This window comes from Fistularia commersonii, chromosome 14 (assembly GCF_037954325.1).
Source record: "Fistularia commersonii isolate RoL2024-O1a breed Wild chromosome 14, RoL_Fcom_v1.0, whole genome shotgun sequence".
Taxonomy (NCBI): Eukaryota; Metazoa; Chordata; class Actinopteri; order Syngnathiformes; family Fistulariidae; genus Fistularia; species Fistularia commersonii.
This window is the reverse complement of record NC_141297.1, coordinates 5,058,280-5,078,163: the sequence shown is the minus strand read 5'-3', so window position 1 is coordinate 5,078,163 and position 19,884 is coordinate 5,058,280. Positions and strand designations below refer to the sequence as shown.

Here is a 19,884-nt window from a genome sequence, read left to right as displayed (position 1 = left end):
CAAATTCAGTATAACCTATAAATGTTATGGTTGCAAAATTTCAATCAGAAGTGTATATGAAGTTTGAATACAATTCCATTTACCATAATAGTCTTCACAAAGACCCTTTTCAGTTTCTCAAGTAGCAATATGTTTACCTGAGAGTTACCAGGCGACAATGTGGACTCTGAAGTTCGACACACAGCAGCTTTATCCCTGAATCCTCCAGCTGGTTGTTACTCAGATCCAGGTGTCTCAGACTGGAGGACTGAGAGCTGAGAACTGAAGACAGACGTCCACAACTTCTCTCTGACAGGTTACAGCCACTCATTCTGAATAAATACAATAAATGAAAAATTATACCTGACATAAAAATAGTCAAATATTGAATTTTAGGTAACACATTGAATCACTTTGAGTAATATAACTTGAATATAAAGCTACAAATTTGTGGCAACTTATTTTAAAAATTATTTGACACTGGAAAATCCTCATCAAGAAGAAATTATACATTTTCAGACAAATTTTATTCTGACCTGAGAGTCTCCAGGTGACAATGTGGACTCTTCAGTCCAGCAGACAACTGCTCTAGACCTGAATCCCACAGGTTGTTGTTACTCAGATCCAGGTGTCTCAGATTGGAGGACTGAGAGCTGAGAACTGAAGACAGACGTTCACAACTTCCCTCTGACAGTCTACAGCCATTCAGTCTGAATAAATACAAAAAAATGAATAATTATACGTCACATGATAAATGTCAGATATTGAATTTTAGATAGCATATTGGATCACTTTAAGTAACATAACTTGAAAATAAGCTAAACATCCGTGGCAACTTATTTTAAAAAGTATTTGACACTGGAAAATCCTCATCAAGAAGAATTTATACATTTTCAGACAAATTTCATTCTGACCTCAGAGTCTCCAGGTGACAATGTGGACTCTCCAGTCCAGCAGACAATTGCTTTACACCTGAATCCTGCAGGTCGTTGTGACTCAGATCCAGGTGTCTCAGACTGGAGGACTGAGAGCTGAGAACTGAAGAAAGAAGTTCACAACTTCTCGCTGACAGGTTACAGCCACTCAGTCTATGAATTAACAACAAAAACAAATGCCTTTGATTATTCATATTTGGATTCATTTGGATGTATAAAAGGAAATGGAAATTCTTCACAAACTCAGCATTTCATCCACTTACTGAGATTTCTTTGAAGCCTTGACCACTGGCAGTAACCTCAGAAGAGCCTCCTCTGAAGCAGAGTATTTCTTCAGATCAAACACGTCCAGATCTTCATCAGATGAGAGTAGGATGAAGACCAGAGCCGACCAGTGAGCAGGAGAAAGACGATCTACTGAGAGACATCCTGATCTCAGCTGCTGTTGGATCTGTTCCACGAGTGAATGATCTCTGAGTTCATTCAAACAGTGAAACAGATTGATGGATTTCCCAAGAGACAATTTTTCACTGATCTCCTCCTTGATAAACCAAATAGTTTTGTGATAGGTCTCTGACTCAAGTCCTTCCTGAGGAGTCCCAAAACCAAGGAGTTTCTGATTGGTCTTCAGTGAAAGACCAAGGAGGAAACGAAGGAACAAATCCAGGTGTCCATTTGGACTCTGTAATGCCGCCTCCACAGCATTCTGATAGAACTCTGTTTCATATGAACTCTTTTGAAAGACAGGAAACCTCCATGTTTGTTTTTTCGGGAGCAGATTGACACCAGAATTGAAGAAGGTCAGATGGACATGGAGAGCAGCAAGAAACTCTTGAACGCTGAGATGGACAAAGCAGAACACCTTGTCCTGGTAGAGTCCTCTCTCCTCTCTAAAGATCTGTGTGAACACTCCTGAGTACACTGAGGCTGCACTGATATCCAAGTCACACTCTGTCAGGTCTGATTTATAGAAGATCAGGTTGCCTTTCTGCAGCTGCTCAAAAGCCAGTTTTCCTAAAGACAAGATCATCCGTTTGCTCTCTGGATTCCAGTGTGGATCTGTAGCAGGTCCTTGATTCAACTTGGTGTTCATCAGTTTGACCTGAACAACCAGGAAATAGATGTACATCTCAGTCAGGGTCCTGGGCAGCTCTCCTCCCTCTCTGGTCTTCAACACGTCCTCCAGAACTGTGGCAGTGATCCAGCAGAAGACTGGGATGCGACACATGATGTGGACACTTCTGGAGGTCTTGATGTGTTTCATGACTCTTTGGGCCTGCTCTGCATCTCTGAATCTCTTCCTGAAGTACTCTTCCTTCTGGAGGTCTGTGAATCCTCTGACCTCTGTCACCATGGCTACACACTGCGGAGGGATTTGATTGGCCGCTGCAGGTCTTGTGGTGATCCAGAGGCGGGCAGAGGGAAGCAGATTCCCCCTGATGAGGTTGGTCAGCAGCACATCCACTGAGGCGGACTCTGTAACATCAGTCAGGATCTTGTTGTTGATGAAGTCTAGAGGAAGTCGACACTCATCCAGACCGTCTAAGATGAAGACAACCTGATATTCTTCAAAATGGCAGATTCCTGCTTCTTTGGTTTCAGTGAAGAAGAGATGAACAAGTTCCACCAAGCTGTACTTTGTCCCTTTCAGCACATTCAGCTCTCTGAAGGTGAATGGAAACAGGAACTGTATGTCCTGGTTGGCTTTGTCTTCAGCCCAGTCCAGAGTGAACTTCTGTGTTAGGACTGTTTTCCCAATACCAGCCACTCCCTTTGTCAGCACTGTTCTGATTGGTCCATATCTTCCTGGTAAGCCTTTAAAAATGTCTTCTCGTCTGATGGTTGTTTCTGGTCTGGTTGACTTCCTGGATGCTGCTTCAATCTGTCTGACCTCATGTTCATCGTTGACCCCTGCAGCCCCTCCCTCTGTCACGTAGAGCTCTGTGAAGATGTCATTGAGAAGAGTTGGCTTTCCTGCTCTGGTGATCCCCTCGAAGATACACTGAAAGTTCTTCTGCAGTCTACACTTCAGCTCATGTTGACACTCAGCAGCACGAGTTCCTGGAGAAGAAAGAGTCATTGTGGAGATTTTCTGTCATTCAGGTCTTGGAAACTTCTTGTCACATAAGGAAAACTGAACTGGTGTGAAGCTCTGGGCCTAGGAGATGACCTGGAGATGTTTGAAAGGCCAAAAGATAAAGCTGAACGTGTGAAAGAAGCTGATAAATACTTTATAGACAAGCAGAAACTCAACCTTTCCAGGAGGTGGATAAATGGACATTAAGATGACTTCATCTTGGATGAAGCATCTCAGATGAAACCATGATGAACAACAAACTGGAACTGATCAGAACCAAATAAAACAGGTCCAGTGTCACAAGATCAGGTTTGGATACTGATAATAAACTGCGTTATTAGTCACTGATTTTTTTCTCTCATATTCTAAAAAAAAGTGGACCAGTCTTTCTGATGAGAGCTGAAGCATCCCCAGGTGACCTGAAGCCAGTCCAGATGTCTCCAGGTTTCAGAGACAATCTAAATACTTGAAATGGAGATGAGGTGAATCTCCAGTCTTACTGCTCTGCAGACGATCAGCCAGCTCCTCCTCCTTCATTCTCCTCAGGAGGTGCAGTGTGATCTTCAGAAACGCCTCCCTGCTGCTCTTCCTCTTCTCTTCATCTTCACCCACCAGCACCTCGTCGTCCTCAGTCCAGCAGCTCTCTGGGTAATCTGTAGTCAGGAGCCTCTGGACTCTCTTCATCTCCTTCCTCACAAAGCTGATCATGTTCTCCTCCAGCAGCTGGAAGAGGGTTGAAGGTCAACATGAGCAGTAGAAACACCATTAGATCTTTGCGGTCCACTGAAAACCCTTGGGGTCTACAGAGTACAGCACTGACACTGTTGGGACCAGAAGGTCACTTGAGTCGCTCTGCTTGACAGTGGTGTTTGTACATTTACATACCATAAGTACAGAGTCCAGGTGTGTTTGATGCTGCTGGACAGACGGACCACTGAGAACATCTGACCTCAGCTGATCACCTCTGAGGGGAAAAGATGGAGACCACGAATTAGACTCTCACAGTGTTAAAGGAAGTGTGTTCTTAGAACAATGAATCCGGGTTAAATGGTGTTCTCATTTCCATTTAATTTTTTTTTTTTATTGTAAAAGGCCTGTCCTAGATTATTTATCAAACATGGTATTGTGTTAAAATCTTGTCATATTAACTGGACTTTGCTATTTTGAAGACTTCTCCCCTCATCCGATTTCCCAGCATTTTTCTCAGTTTCATGTTCTCAGCAAAATCTTATTTTATTTCCTTTCTTGGTTTCTCGCCTTCTTTTTGGGGTCTGAACCTTGGTGGATTAGACTTTTTATATTCTAATGGACTCCCTGAGCCTGGGACTTAATGTCACAGTCTTTGTGCTACAAAATTGTCTTAAACCCCTTTGGTAGATCATCTAGAGCCAGCATTTCTGGACCAAATCTTTTATTCCATCTCCGACCAGGTATCTTTGATTCTAAACTCTCTTATAGAACTTGACAATAACTGAGAGGAACCAGTCAGTCTGAACTAAACAGAGAAAAACCAGCATTAAAATTATATCCTCAAATACAAAGGTAAGGGTATGTACAGCCCTGGCTGAATAAGAACATCATAATTGATAAACCACAAAATGGTGTAACCAAATTAAATTAGCAAGAAAATTTGAAAAATTACAATCTTATATCCTGCATACCATCCAAACATCACTCTACATGTAGAGTCAGGAAAAGAGTAATAGCCATTTCCCAAATTGTCCCAAACATAAAACTCATGTTGGTTTAACACCTCACTGTCTATTTGTCACAAATTTAACTTCTTCTACATCCTGATAGAATCACTCCATCAGTAAATGCAATAAATGTATCTGACCACTGAAAGCTTAAACACTTTAACAAATTTGAAACATTCTTTGTGGCCGAAAATAACTGATCTTTCCACAGAATGTAACATCACTCTCTGGACAACAGGGGACACCAGGTGACAAAAAGGGAAGGACCTGTCCTGTAACGTATGTCATGTTTTCTACACGGATCCATTGGATGAAATGCAAACTGGTCAGAAACTGACAATTTGTATTTGAAATTGAAAATTGCAACATGAGTGATAAACAGTCATAAGATCATGACAGAGTTAGTAATATACATATCATAGAATATAGAACAAAACATAGAGGGCAGTTTGTCTGGAGGTCGAGCAATTTAGGTTTTTAAATCTGACCTCTGATCAGTGGAACGTCCACCTTTGAAGTCTATTGGCTGCTCCATCGAACAGTCACTTCTGAGGGACACACAGCTGGGTCCAGGTCCAGATCCAGGTCCAGGTCCAGATCCAGATCCAGATCCAGGTCCAGGTCCGGGTTTGAGCTGCTGCTTGGGGCTTCAGCACGACCAGATTCAGAGGATGAATAATGACGGTAGAGTGATTTTTGCTCATTCAAACTCATTCATCATAAATTATCAAAGTGATTTGAAAACCTGCCTTGAAATATCAGGATAAAATTCACTCAAACTTAGAATATTATTCTAAATTAGCATAATATCAGGATCAAACATAGAAGGTTGTTTGTCTGGAGTGCGTTTTTTAAATCTGACCTTTGATCAGTGGAACGTCCATGTTTGAAGTCTGTTTGCCAGTCCATCGACCTGTCATCTCTGAGGGACAAACAACTGGGTCCAGATCCGGGTCTGAGCTGCTGCTCAGGACTTCAACACACAGAAGTGAGAGGGTGAATAATGATGAGCTCTGACATGGAGATCAGTCACAGACAGTTGGAGATCATCCTCTCACCTCTGAGCTTCAGTCTGGACATCATCGTCTCCATGCAGAACGATTTTAAATGCAGGGACTCCCCCCTCTCTGTCCTCACATTCATTCATGGCAGCCTGCACCTTCACACACTCACACACACACACACACACACACACACACACACACACACACACACACACACACACACACACACACACACACACATTATTGTATTTGTTGTTGCACTTTTTCATCTGTTATCTTCTGTCTCGTTTTCTTCCTCTCCTCACTTCCTGTTTTATTTTGATAGTTCAGGAACGTCATCCTCCATCAATCCCGTCAAAACAAACTTCATGTGGGTGAATGAATGCTGTGGCACAAGTTCTGGCACTTCCTGGATTCATATTTTGATTTTATCAAACCGGCACCTCCACTGATACAAGTAGAATATTTACGAGGCTGTGTGGCTCAGAGGGGTTTGAGCAGTCGTCCTTGGACCTGAACATTCCTGGTCCGATTCCCGGTTCCTCCTAGCCTGTCAAAGTGTTGTTGAGCTACACACTGAACCCCCAACTGCTCCCTGGTGATGTTCCTTGTTTGGTCAAAAGAACTGAATGTGGCAATAAAGGCAACTCTTCTTCTATACTTTAGTAGGTGCAGATTTTAATACGTCTTCATGTTTGAAATATCTTTTTTTGTTTCTGTAAGAAATGGCTGATTCATCAGCCAGATACAATAACTGGGTTTTAAAAACCACACGAAGCACCAAAACACATCGTGTAAGTCATATCACTTCCACAATTTCTTTCATAATCTCAGTATTAAACTAAAAACACTTGGAAAGAACCCTTGACAAGCTGCAGTTTACAAAGACGTTTAAAGAAATAAACAGACTATTTTAAAACAACGTTTCCTGTGAAGAACCAGGACGTCCCCCAGAGTCCGAAGATCAAAAATCATAAAATGTGATCCAAGTGATCAAGTTCTGACATTTTGCAGATTTCTCTGCCAGGATTCTCACCCGCTGAACTCCCTCCAGGTCGACTTGCAGAAACTTCTCTGTCATGTCGAGACCAAATGCTGCTCTCTCTCCCTTGCGGTCCTGCTGTCTCCTGGAGTCTTCTTGGAATGAAGTCATAACTTCAAATCCTGCAGTGTTTGGTATCTAGATTTTCATGTGATTCCTGAGTGACGTGAAAACCAGTCGAACCGGATTCCGATTTTTCTCTCATAGTTATTCCCTTTCCTCTGGACCAGAGGCAGACAGCCTTTGACATGTCCTGGTCAAAGACGGTTGACAATGCTGGCTTACCTCTATGCTTGATATCTGGTGTGAAGTTATTGTAACCTGTGGGTTCAATGAGTGGTGGTTGGACTGATCTCAAGTTGGGGCGACAACAGGATGGAGGCAGATTTCTTCAGCATCACTTCAGCTTAAAGTCCACGCTTCCATGGCTTAACAACAGCCTCTGTACTTCTTTGTCACCTTGGTTTCATGACCATGTGAGAGAAAAAATGGGGTGTAACTGATACAAGAATGTATGCTGGTGTAAAAAGCCAAGTGACCTGACAAATAGAGTCATCGTGTTCTGTCAAGTTACCCTATGTTAAGATAAGAAGTATTTTATTCATCCCCGTCGGGGAAAGTCTTTTGTCACAGAAGAATGATCATTATAGTGTCAATAAGTATGAATATAAATATAGCAAAAGACATCGACAAATACATAGATGGCCGAGTGAAGTCTGATGGCCGTGGACCCAAAGGAGCATCTAAAGCTTTCAGTTCTGCACTGGGGTGGGATGAGCCATTGGCTTAATGAGCTGCCCATCAGCCACAGCTTGTCATGCAGGGGGTGGGAAGGATTGTCCAGGATAGCTCCCAGTTTGTCCTTCACCCTCCCCACTGCCAGAAGATGGTCCAGGTACGGTCCCATCACCTAGCGGGCTTCCCTCACTATCTTGTACAGACTTGTAAAGACTTGTATAGCACACTACAGCGAAGCAGAGTGAACTGGCTACCATAGACTGGTAGAAGGTCTTGAGGAACCCTCTACAGACGCCAAATGACCTCAGTCTCCTCAGGGAGAACATCCTGCCCTGACCCTTTCTGTAGAGTGCATCTGTGTTGTGTGTCCAGTCCAGTTAGGGTCCATTGTTAACGTGGACCCCACGGTACTTCTAGGAGTTCACTATCTCCACCTCTTCACCCTGGATGATGATCAGTACCTGTCTCCTTAGATTCTTCCTGAAGTCCACAACAGCCTCCTTGGTCTTGGATATGATGCAGCAGGATGCAGCAGGTTACCCAGGAAGGTAACCTCCTGGCACAGCAACTTGCACTTATCAGGATGCCGATGTATTATATTGTACAAGCCAAATTGTTTGTGTAGGTTTTCTATATCAAAAATACCGGTCTATACAAAATACCGGTTTGGTATTTTGGTACCTCCTTGATCTTGGAGATGTTGAGGAGGAGGTGGTTCTGGTTACTCCACTCATCAAAACTCACGATTAGTCATCTGTACTCCTCCTCATCGTCATCGTTGATGCATCAAACAATGGAAGAGTCATCGGAGAACTTCTGAAGGCGGCAGGAAGTGGAGTTGTACCAGAAGTCGGAGGTGAAGAGGGTGGAGAGGAATGGAGACAGGACGGTACCTTGGGGCACTCCTGTGCTGCACACCACGGCCTTGGAAACACAGCCATCCACCCTGACATACTGTGGCCGTCCTGTGAGGTAGTCCAGGATCCAGGCCAGGATCCAGGCAGTGATGTCAGTGTGAGGTTGAATACTCAGAAGTTTGTCCTTAAGGAGGGTGGGTGGATGCTATTGAAGGCACTGGAGAAATCAAAGAAAGTGAGTCTCACAGTGTATCCTCCACATCCATGAGCTGTCTGAACGCAAACTACAGAGGGTCCAGGGAAGCAGACAGCCAGTCTGTCAGGTGCTGGAGTACAAGCCTCTTGAATGACTTCATGACATGTGACGTTTGCAGTTATCGGATAATAATTTAAATATATAAAAAAAACTTGTTTTCTTTTTTCCCCATTATTATTCTATGCCATTTATATACATATATGTTTATATACATATATCGTATTTTTCGCACTATAAGGCGCATTTAAAATCCTTAAATTTTCTCAAAAATCGGCTGTGCGCCTCATTTGCAAATTCTTGTTGTGCTTACTGACCTGACCAATTTTATGTGGTACACTGCGCTCAAACACCCGTCAAGATGTTTTTGTGCGACTTTGGCAAGCGATGAAGTCGTCAGCTTGATTGATTGTCGGACCATTCCCACCTGACAGGGCTCTTTAACCCATTAAAGTCTGTCCTTGGTTGAATATAGATTGCAACGTCAGACAATGTTGGACAACTAATTATGTAGAGCATGAAGACAACGTTGTTCCAACTTCACATTCACTTCAGGCATCCGCTATCACGGGCATCTAATACGCATCTTAGAATGCGCACACACACACGATTGAGAGTGAGAGAGACGATGCGTGCGTGTGGAACTGTGTGTGTGTGCCTGTTCATAGCGCCTGCTAAACAGAGAGCATCCTGATTGGTTTACTCAGAAAAATGAGCAAATAAACTTTCAGTAAGGACGGGCTTTTATTTATTTTCTCGGGGAACAAAGTTGTCAGTTTAGTCAGTGTAGGCTGCAAGATGGCAGAGGCAGCGTGCTCCAAAACCCAAAAATATAAAACCCACTACACCTCCCATTACACAAACTCATAAGGGTGAAAAATAATGACAGTGTGGCGTGGTGTACTGTTTGCAACCTGATGTCTTGTAAAATCAACAAATTAATTCACACTGTCATTGAAGTGTCAGGGAAGTTGCTCAAGTCTGCAGAGCAAGCAGCATTTGTATTTGTTTTATTTATAAGAAACCTTTGTTGTGTGCATGTATATGTGTGTGTGGGGGGGCGGCTGCACAAGATCTCCACGAAATGAGTTTTTGCAGGTTGGGTTGTTTGGAGATGAATGAAGTTTGACTAAACTGACTGTTTTGTGTCACTTTCTATACCGTATGTTTTGTCATGCGCCTTGTAACTTGGTGCGCCTTATGAATGAAAATAGACCCGTTCATTGATATTGTGCCTCGTGGTCCGCAAAATACGGTAAAGGTTTGCACAGACAATACTCTTGAATATTGTCTGTGGAGGTTGTCAATCATCCAAGTCATGGTTAATTCTTGTCAAAATCTAAAATTTCGTCTTCAGACGCCTTCAAGGGAAAAAAAAATCTTGTTCATCCATTTACCACAAAGATGTTTTTGACAAGAGCTCTTAAATGTTTGTTGTTTTTTTTAAATCAGGGAAATACACCTTGATGACCGAATAATTGGAAAAATAATTGAGAACGCACTAGATTACCCAACAAGCTGTAATAGATGATGTAAAACAGAAAATGATTAATAAAAAAATGCCAACAAATTATCCAAACACCAGCAAAAACTGACTTGAGTTTTTGAGTTTTGATGAGTTATTTGTTTATCGGTGGTGACGGTTCACTGTTACTGATAGAAGAGAATTGTGGGACAATTATGCAAGTGGAATCTGTAAAAGTTGGATTTGCCCTCCCTGCCCTCTGTGTGGATGAGTGTAGGAAGACCTGAGTGAATCACACTGAAAGACCGGATTTGCTCTGTTCCTCTGACATCTGCTGGTCATATTGTGTAATTATAACAGAGACAATTCAAAGACAAGTTGAGCCGCTCATTTGACTGAAACACAATTAAATGAGGCAGATAAACAACCCACCTTCCAGTTCCACACAAACCAGTGATGGTGAACCAGCCTGAAAAAGTCCATCTTGGTGGACAAAAAAACGCAAGACTGCTGTGGCAACTGGAGAAGTGTAGAGGCACAACATCAGCTAAACTTGACAACCACATGTGTTCTGGTCGAGATACAAAAAATACAGCATTCATACTGAGTTTTGGGACATAACAGCCGAGTTGCAAGACCGATGTTCAGAGTGAAGACTCTCCCTCCTGCAAACAACATAGAGACACTGAGGTACCAGAATCGACTCTAAACCCAGGATGAAGAGGTTGGGAAAATGTGGTGTTGAAGGTGTGGAGGTGAATCAGTTTGTCAGGGGAGACGCTGTAGAAGGACAGAATGCCAGCAGGACAGTCTACATACACTGCAACTCTGTTAGAGACAACAGGGGACGAGATGAATGTTAGTGGGTTTTTGTGACAGACAATGTAACCACTGGCAGAGCAGAACAGACTCCACGACTGGTCGTTCCATTCAAAGGTGTGCCAGCGCAATCCTTTCCTTCTGATTCCTCTGTAAGTCACTGCTACATAAACACTTCCTCTCCACTCCACCTCCCAGTAACAGCGACCAGTCAAACCATTTCTACACAGCAACATTGGCCAGTAGTCAAATCTCTCTGGATGATCAGGATATGGTTGTTGTTCTTCTACGCCTGTCACTGTCCTGTTGTCAGACAGCTTCAGACATCTGTTTGCAGTGTTTGAGTCCAATGTGAGTTCACACCAATCTGATAGAGAATATAAGACACAAAAATAATGAATCATTTGAATCATCCCTTGGATTCATTTTCCTTGATACCCTGAGATGTGACTCTCTGTAAAGTCTCACGATGTCCACGTTGTCAGTCATCTACTGTTAACCCTGATTGAACCACAAAACACCTCAACTATCAGCTCTGTGTTTCAGTCAAAGCTGATTGTGTTTAATTGTCATAAATCAAGAGAAAATCCACACTTACACTTCCTCAGTCCAGGTTTTAACCTGTGCTCTCCACCATGGTCCACCCTGGAGGAAGAAACACAAGAACCTGTTTATCAAAACCTGATTTCTCATTTTGAGTGGTGAAACCTAAATACAGCCACTATTTCAGCTTTGCAAACAAAGGCTTCATATCTGGACCTGCTGATGTGAGGGATCAACACAGCAGTGTGTTTTTATTTAGATCAGGTAAGTAAAACTCAAGGATTGAGGATTCCAGAACCGCATCTCACATGGCTACTGGACTTGAGTTTCTTCACTTGAAGATGTTTCACACTTCATCTGAGAGGCTTCTTCAGTGCTAATGACCTGTGGAGAGTTTGCGAATTTAACTGCCAGGGTTTTGGGTGGGTCCAGGTTATGGGGACTTGTTATTTAAATGTATGAGTTGATCGGCACAAAAACCTAAGGAGCATCTAAGGAGGTTCTTATGCTAATGGTGGTGTCATTCGCTGGGACAGAAGAGCAACTTTTCTGGGATTACCTGGATTGGAATGTGAAAAGGTAAAGCTAAACGAAGGAGGGAAACCTGTTGGAACACATGAACTGAGGCTCATGCAGAAGTTACTGGGGTTCTGGTGGTGAATCTTTCCTGGCTGTTCAGAGGGTGCATGATGAGGTGGATGAAGGGTGAAACATCTTCAAGTAAAGAAATTCAAGTCCAGTTGCCACAACAAGAAGATTTTGATAAGAATTCACCATGACCTGGATGACTGAGAACCTCTCAGACATCTGAAATCAAATATTTCCATATTTATGTTAATTCTTGTTGAAAACTGTGGTTTTATGTTTATGCATCTGCAGTATTTAAGTTCTGGAATTCTTACATGAGCGTCTCCAGCCTCCAGTGTGGATCCTCCAGTCCAGCAGACAGCAGCTTCACTCCTGAGTCTCCCGGATGGTTGAAGCTCAGGTCCAGCTGTCTCAGATGGGACGGGTTGGAGTTCAGAGCTGAGGCCAGAGAAGAACAACCTTCTTCTGTGATCAGACAACCTGAGAGACTGGAAAGGAGACATTGAAGATCATCATGTGACGAGAATAATCATAGAAAAATATAGAGCAGCCTTGAGATAAAATGAATACTTCAAATAAAGTGTTTACTGACCTGAGGGTTTCCAGGTGACAATGAGGACTCTCCAGTCCAGCAGACAATTGCTTTACACCTGAATCCTGCAGGTCGTTGTTACTCAGATCCAGCTCTGTCAGACTGGAGGACTGAGAGCTGAGAACTGAGGACAGATGTTCACAACTTCCCTTTGACAGGTTACAGTCCATCAACCTGAAGAGATATTTAAATAATTATACCAGACTGTGGAATGTTAGTTTTCTTGTTCCTTTTAATTATGGTATTCCTGCACCAACTGCGTTACATTTTGTGCAGAAAAATGAACTAGATTCAGGGCACTGGTGAGACAATCATGATCGTTTATCTAGATATCTATTCTGTTCTAGCTTTCTTTGTTCAATTTTTGAAACCAGAACATTTTGCTTGAGTTTAATGTGCTCTGAGGGAAATGCAGCTTGTACAAGTTATTTAGAAACGTTAGATCAATGCCGTAGAACCACAAAGCAACTAGAGGTAAAACTTCACTTAAAAGTGCAGATACTTAATTTGACATGAAACCTTTCAAGTAATTAGAGACAGCATTTTCATTTGATCCCCTTATAGTAATGTTACTTTGAATAAAATTATAATTTGGAGACTTTTTAAACAAAGTTTGACACTGCCTAATAATCTCATGAAGAATCTTTGCCATTTAGAAAAAAAACACGGCTATATTCTGACCTCAGTGTTTTCTATTTCTTTTGGCATCCAACATTTAAAAAAAAGTTAATAAAAAAAATCACTGATCCCGACCAGCAAATTCAGTATAACCTGTAAATATTACGGTTGCATTTTGGATCAGAAGTGTATATGAAGTTTGAATTCCAATTCCATTTACCATAATAGTCTTCACAAAGGCCCTTTTCAATTTCTCAAATAGAAATATGTTTACCTGAAAGTTTCCAGGTGACAATTTGGACTCTGAAGTCCGACACACAGCAGCTTTATCCCTGAATCCTCCAGCCGGTTGTTACTCAGATCCAGGTGTCTCAGACTGGAGGACTGAGAGCTGAGAACTGAAGACAGACGTTCACAACTTCTCGCTGACAGGTTACAGCCATCCAGTCTAAATGAATACAATAAATCAAGAATTATACTTGACATAAAAATAATCAAATATTGAATTTCACATAGCATATTGATTCACTGAGTTACATAGCTGGAATATAAAGCTATAAATTTGTGGCAACTTATTTTAAAAAGTATTTGACACTGGAATATCCTCATCAAGAAGAATTTATACATTTTCAGACAAATTTTATTCTGACCTGAGAGTCTCCAGGTGACAATGTGGACTCTCCAGTCCAGCAGACAACTGCTCTATACCTGAATCCTCCAGCAGGTTGTTACTCAGATCCAAGTGTCTCAGACTGGAGGACTGAGAGCTGAGAACTGAAGAAAGAAGTTCACAACTTCTCCCTGACAGGTTACAGTCACTCAGTCTATGAAAGAATCAACCAGGAAAACAAATGCCTTTGATTATTCATATTTGGATTCATTTGGATTTATAAAAGGAAATTGAAATTCTTCACAAACTCAGCATTTCATCGACTTACTGAGATTTATTTGAAGCCTTGACCACTGGCAGTAACCTCAGAAGAGCCTCCGCTGAAGCAGAGTATTTCTTCAGATCAAACACGTCCAGATCTTCATCAGATGAGAGTAGGATGAAGACCAGAGCCGACCAGTGAGCAGGAGAAAGATGATCTACTGAGAGACATCCTGATCTCAGCTGCTGTTGGATCTGTTCCACGAGTGAATGATCTCTGAGTTCATTCAAACAGTGGAACAGATTGATGGATTTCTCTGGAGACAAGTTGTCACCGATCTTCTCCTTGATGAATCCAATTGTTTCCTGATTGGTCCCTGAGTGAGGTTCTTTCTGAGTCACCAATCCAAGGAGTTTCTGATTGGTCTTCAGTGAAAGACCAAGGAGGAAACGAAGGAACAAATCCAGGTGTCCATTTGGACTCTGTAGTGCCTCCTCCACAGCATTCTGATAGAAGTGTGTTTGAGTTGAACTCTTTTGAAAGACTTTAAACATCCTTGATGTTTGTTTTTTAGGGAGCAGATTGACACTGGAATTGAAGAAGGTCTGATGGACATGAAGAGCAGCAAGAAACTCTTGAACGCTGAGATGGACAAAGCAGAACACCTTGCCCTGGTAGAGTCCTTTCTCCTCTTTAAAGATCTGTGTGAACACTCCTGAGTACACTGAGGCTGCACTGATATCCAAGTCACACTCTGTCAGGTCTGATTCATAGAAGATCAGGTTGCCTTTCTGCAGCTGCTCAAAAGCCAGTTTTCCTAAAGACAAGATCATCCGTTCGCTCTCTGGATTCCAGTGTGGATCTGTAGCAGGTCCTTGATTCAACTTGGTGTTCATCAGTTTGACCTGAACAACCAGGAAATAGATGTACATCTCAGTCAGGGTCCTGGGCAGCTCTCCTCCCTCTCTGGTCTTCAACACGTCCTCCAGAACTGTGGCAGTGATCCAGCAGAAGACTGGGATGTGGCACATGATGTGGACACTTCTGGAGGTCTTGATGTGTTTCATGACTCTTTGGGCCTGCTCTGCATCTCTGAATCTCTTCCTGAAGTACTCTTCCTTCTGGAGGTCTGTGAATCCTCTGACCTCTGTCACCATGCCAACACACTGCGGAGGGATTTGATTGGCCGCTGCAGGTCTTGTGGTGATCCAGAGGCGAGCAGAGGGAAGCAGATTCCCCCTGATGAGATTGGTCAGCAGCACATCCACTGAGGCGGACTCCGTAACATCAGTCAGGATCTTGTTGTTGTTGAAGTCCAGAGGAAGTCGACACTCATCCAGACCGTGTAAGATGAAGGCAACCTGATATTCTTCAAAACGGCAGATTCCTGCTTCTTTGCTTTCAGTGAAGAAGAGATGAACAAGGTCCACCAAGCTGTACTTTGTCCCTTTCAGCACATTCAGCTCTCTGAAGGTGAATGGAAACAGGAACTGTATGTCCTGGTTGGCTTTGTCTTCAGCCCAGTCCAGAGTGAACTTCTGTGTTAGGATTTTTTTCCCAATACCAGCCACTCCCTTTGTCAGCACTGTTCTGATTGGTCCATCTCTTCCTGGTAAGCCTTTAAAAAGGTCTTCTCGTCTGATGGTTGTTTCTGGTCTGATTGACTTCCTGGATGCTGCTTCAATCTGTCTGATCTCATGTTCATCGTTGACCCCTGCAGCTTCTCCCTCTGTCATGTAGAGCTCTGTGAAGATGTCATTGAGAAGAGTTGGCTTTCCTGCTCTGGTGATCCCCTCGAAGATACACTGAGAGTTCTTCTGCAGTCTGCACTTCAGCTCATGTTGACACTGAGCAGCACGAGTTCCTGGAGAAGAAAGAGTCAGTGTGGTGATTGTCTGTCATTCACTTCTTGGAATCCGCATGTCACATAAGGAAAACTGAACTGGTGTGAAGCTCTGGGCCTACAACGAGTGACCTGGAGATGATTGAAGGGCCAAAAGATAAAGCTGAACATGTGAAAGAAAATTATAAATACTTTGTGAACAAGCACAAACTCAACCTTTCCAGGAGATGGATAAATGGACATTCAGATGACTTCATCTTGGATGAAGAATCTCAGATGAAACCATGATGAACAACAAACTGGAACTGATCAGAACCAAACAAAACAGGTCCAGTGTCAGCTACTCTAAGCCAATCACAAGATCAGGTTTGGATACTGACTCTAAAATGTGTTATTAGTCACTGATCTTTTTCTCTCATATTCTAAATAAAAGTGGACCAGTCTTTCTGATGAGAGCTGAAGCATCCCCAGGTGACCTGAAGCCAGTCCAGATGTCTCCAGGTTTCAGAGACAATCTAAATACTTGAAATGGAGATGAGGTGAATCTCCAGTCTTACTGCTCTGCAGACGATCAGCCAGCTCCTCCTCCTTCATTCTCCTCAGGAGGTGCAGTGTGATCTTCAGAAAGGCCTCCCTGCTGCTCTTCCTCTTCTCTTCATCTTCACCCACCGGCACCTCGTCGTCCTCAGTCTGGCTCCAGTAGCTCTCTGGGTAATCTGTAGTCAGGAGCCTCTGGACTCTCTTCATCTCCTTCCTCACGAAGCTGATCATGTTCTCCTCCAGCAGCTGGAACAGGGTTGAAGGTCAACATGAGCAGTAGAAACACCATCAGATCTTTTGTGGTCCACTGAAAACCCTTGGGGTCTACAGAGTACAGCACTGACACTGTTGGGACCAGAAGGTCACTTGAGTAGCTCTGCTTGACAGTGGTGTTTGTACATTTACATACCATAAGTACAGAGTCCAGGTGTGTTTGATGCTGCTGGACAGACGGACCACTGAGAACATCTGACTCCAGCTGATCACCTCTGGGGGAAAAGATGGGGACCGCGAATAAGTCTCCCACTCAGAGTGAAAGGAAGTGTGTTCTGATAGAATCACTCCATCAGTAAATGCAATAAATGTATCTGACCAATGAAGGCTTAAACATTTCAACACATTTGAAACAATCAAATCATTCCTTCTTTGTGGCAAAAAATAACTGATCTTTCCACAGAATGTAACATCACTCTCTGGACAACAGGGGGCGGCAGGTGATGAAAAGGGAAGGACCTGTCCTGTCAGGCAATGATTTTCAACCAGTGCGCCGTGAGAGATCGTCAGGTGTGCCGTGGAAAATTATCAGGGCGCACTGGATAATAAGACGCGACTCTCCCTAAGAAATGGAACGCCACTCGCTACATCATCACGTCAGTGACACAATGCCACAGCAAGACGAGCGAGTGACAGTGATGGAGATCGTCAAAAGAAAAAAGAAAAGACGGTGAGCTCGAGGCAATACAGCGAAAGCTATCTTTCATTTGGATTCACTTTCACCGGGGATGCAACGGCACCGACTCCGCTGTGCTTGGTGTGTGGTGAGAAGCTATCCAATAGCGGGCAATTTTTGGGAGAAAAACCACAAAGGTAAACGAGAGAGCCCTCAAAGCTAGATGCCTTGTTGCTGAACTCGTAGCTAAATCAAAAAAGTCACACCATTTGGAAGAAACATTAATACTGCCAGCTTGTAAAGCTTGAGAAAGAGCTTTGTGTGTGTCTTTCTACCATTACTGCCAGGATATCCATTGTGTGTTCATCGAAACAGCCCCAGGTTTCACACTGAGTGTAACTACATTAAAGACAACATTAACAATATGTATTGTATATACTGCGTTCGTGTCATTTTGTGTCATTTTGATTGGTGGTGTGCCCCAGGATTTTGTAAATGTAAAAAATGTGCCGCGGCTCAAAAAATGTTGAAGATCAATGCTATAAAGTATGTCATTTTCTACACGGATCCATCGGATGAAATGCAAACTGGTCAGAAATGGAGAACTTGCAATTGAAATTGAATATTACAACATGAGCGATAAACAGTAATAAGATCATGACAGAGTTATACAGAATATACATATCATAGAATATAAAACAAAACATAGAGGGCAGTTTGTCTGGAGGTCGAGCAATTTAGGTTTTTAAATCTGACCTTTGATCAGTGGAACGTCCACCTTTGAAGTCCATTGGCCGCTCCATCGAATCGTCACTTTTGAGGGACACACAGCTGGGTCCAGATCCGGGTCCAGGTCTGAGCTGCTGCTCAGGACTTCAACACACAGAAGTGAGAGGGTGAATAATGATGAACTCTGACATGGAGATCAGTCACAGACAGTTGGAGATCATCCTCTCACCTCTGAGCTTCAGTCTGGACATCATCGTCTCCATGCAGAACGCTTTTAGATGGTGGGACCTCCCCCTCTCTGTGCTCACACTCATTCATCCCAGAATCTATACGCACACACACACACACACACACACACACACACACACACACACACACACACACACACACACACACACACACACACACACACAAACACACACACACACACACACACACACACACACACACACACACACAACCATTAAAGTTCATTGAAACACACAGAAACTTCAATCTTTGCTCCTCCAACCTGCTCTCCTCCACCTCATCCATCCAAATGTGCACCAGCAGATCCGTCACTGTGATAATTGTGTGAGTGCAGAAGCTACTGAGATTCTTTCTGATCATCTCAAGGAGGTCCTCAAAGTGCTCCTTCTGCCACCCAATAATGTCCCAAGCTGTGTTCAACAGTTCTTCCACACCTGCAAACATCTTGCCCTGCTCCTTTTGCCTCCATCCTGTGACAGTTTCCTAGAACTTTCTCTCGCCCACCCAAGAGTCCTTCACCGTGGCCTCTCCAAACTCCTTCAAGACCTGGATATTTGCTCCTGGAGCCAATGACAGTAATCACCACTTCTTGCTCGGTCCGGACGAGGAGCAAGTTAACATGCACACAGTATTCCTTTGTTATTTCAACATGCTGCACCCAAAACCTTTGCAGATAAAAGACCAACTCCCCACCTTTATAAATAATATCTAAGAATCCTTCTGAAGAAAGGAGCCAGACAAGTGAGCAACTTAAAAATATGGGTTTGCAGGCAATAAATAGATGACTTGTCCTGCTTTGCCACCATCTGCTGGTTGTTGTCTATTATTACATTTCAGCAATAATAATAATAACAACGATAATGATAATAATAAATAGCATTGATACCATCTAAAATCACTGCCATGCCTTTTTAAGCATTATTAATTTGAGAATGGAATTTTTCACTCATCAAGTCACTTGAACCACTGCTCTTCTCGGGTGTGTGTGCGCGCGCGTGTGCGTGTGTGAGAGTTTGCCACTCCCCATCGGTCTCGGTGTTTCCTCATGAAGGTGCATTTTCAATGAGGCCTACACTCTCCCTGGTCTGTGTCTGTAAATGAACAAACTGATCTTTGGTCCTGTTTGTGCACGACGGGAGGGCAGAATGCGGAAGCTCCGTAACAGAGACTGTTGGCTTTTTTAATCCCCACCTCAGGTTTTCTTGATCCTTTTTCTTACCCACAATCAGTGCCACGCAGAGGTCTGGTGTACCACATGGGTCGAATTCGATGTTATCTCCTCGAGACTCAAGCAAAAGGCCAAATATCCTGGGAAATAGAATGTGAAAGGAAAACATCTTGAATATATAAACACAGTCGAATCATGAAATAAATGCTTCGTTCCATTTGGAGAAGGTAAAAGATCTGATCTAGAGGCACAACAAGTTGTAGAAGAGTTCCCTCTGCTTGTTCACAGTTTCCAGCATTCCTACTTCATAACGGCGTTTGAAACGCAGGACGTCCTCCTGCAGGGAGACACTTACCGGAGAGATGAGACCAGACGGTGAAGACCAGA

The 19,884-nt window shown here is 43.0% G+C and overlaps 2 protein-coding genes across 2 annotated transcripts in view; both read right to left on the bottom strand.

Annotated features, from left to right (window-relative positions):
• LOC147227015 (uncharacterized) overlaps positions 1-19,884 on the bottom strand; it is a 31,724-nt gene that overhangs the window by 2,999 nt on the left and 8,841 nt on the right. The window contains 11 exon segments of the mRNA XM_086159983.1: positions 501-689; positions 894-1,067; positions 1,178-2,975; positions 3,492-3,714; positions 3,877-3,955; positions 5,177-5,282; positions 5,537-5,661; positions 5,747-5,760; positions 16,592-16,708; positions 16,872-16,948; positions 18,108-18,224. Of these exon segments, the coding sequence (XP_086016109.1) occupies positions 501-689; positions 894-1,067; positions 1,178-2,975; positions 3,492-3,714; positions 3,877-3,955; positions 5,177-5,282; positions 5,537-5,661; positions 5,747-5,760; positions 16,592-16,708; positions 16,872-16,948; positions 18,108-18,224 (3,019 nt within the window).
• Positions 9,308-16,579, bottom strand: LOC147227016 (protein NLRC3-like). Its single transcript, XM_086158962.1, has 8 exons — positions 16,480-16,579; positions 14,146-15,943; positions 13,858-14,031; positions 13,482-13,655; positions 12,590-12,763; positions 12,312-12,485; positions 11,465-11,511; positions 9,308-11,233 (listed from the first exon to the last, which is right to left on the bottom strand). The coding sequence occupies exons 1-8, from the start codon at positions 16,514-16,516 to the stop codon at positions 10,692-10,694; spliced, it is 3,120 nt and encodes a 1,039-aa protein (XP_086015088.1). The 5' UTR covers positions 16,517-16,579; the 3' UTR covers positions 9,308-10,691.

Excerpts from the sequence above, each read along its gene's own strand:
- LOC147227016 (XM_086158962.1), bottom strand. The coding sequence starts at position 16,516 with ATGAAGGAGGAGGAGCTGGCTGATCGTCTGCAGAGCA. Across the intron at positions 14,032-14,145 it reads AAGGCTTCAAATAAATCTCA|ACTGAGTGACTGTAACCTGT; the intron begins GTAAGTCGATGA and ends ATTCTTTCATAG. Across the intron at positions 12,764-13,481 it reads TGTCACCTGGAAACTTTCAG|GTTGATGGACTGTAACCTGT; the intron begins GTAAACATATTT and ends ATATCTCTTCAG.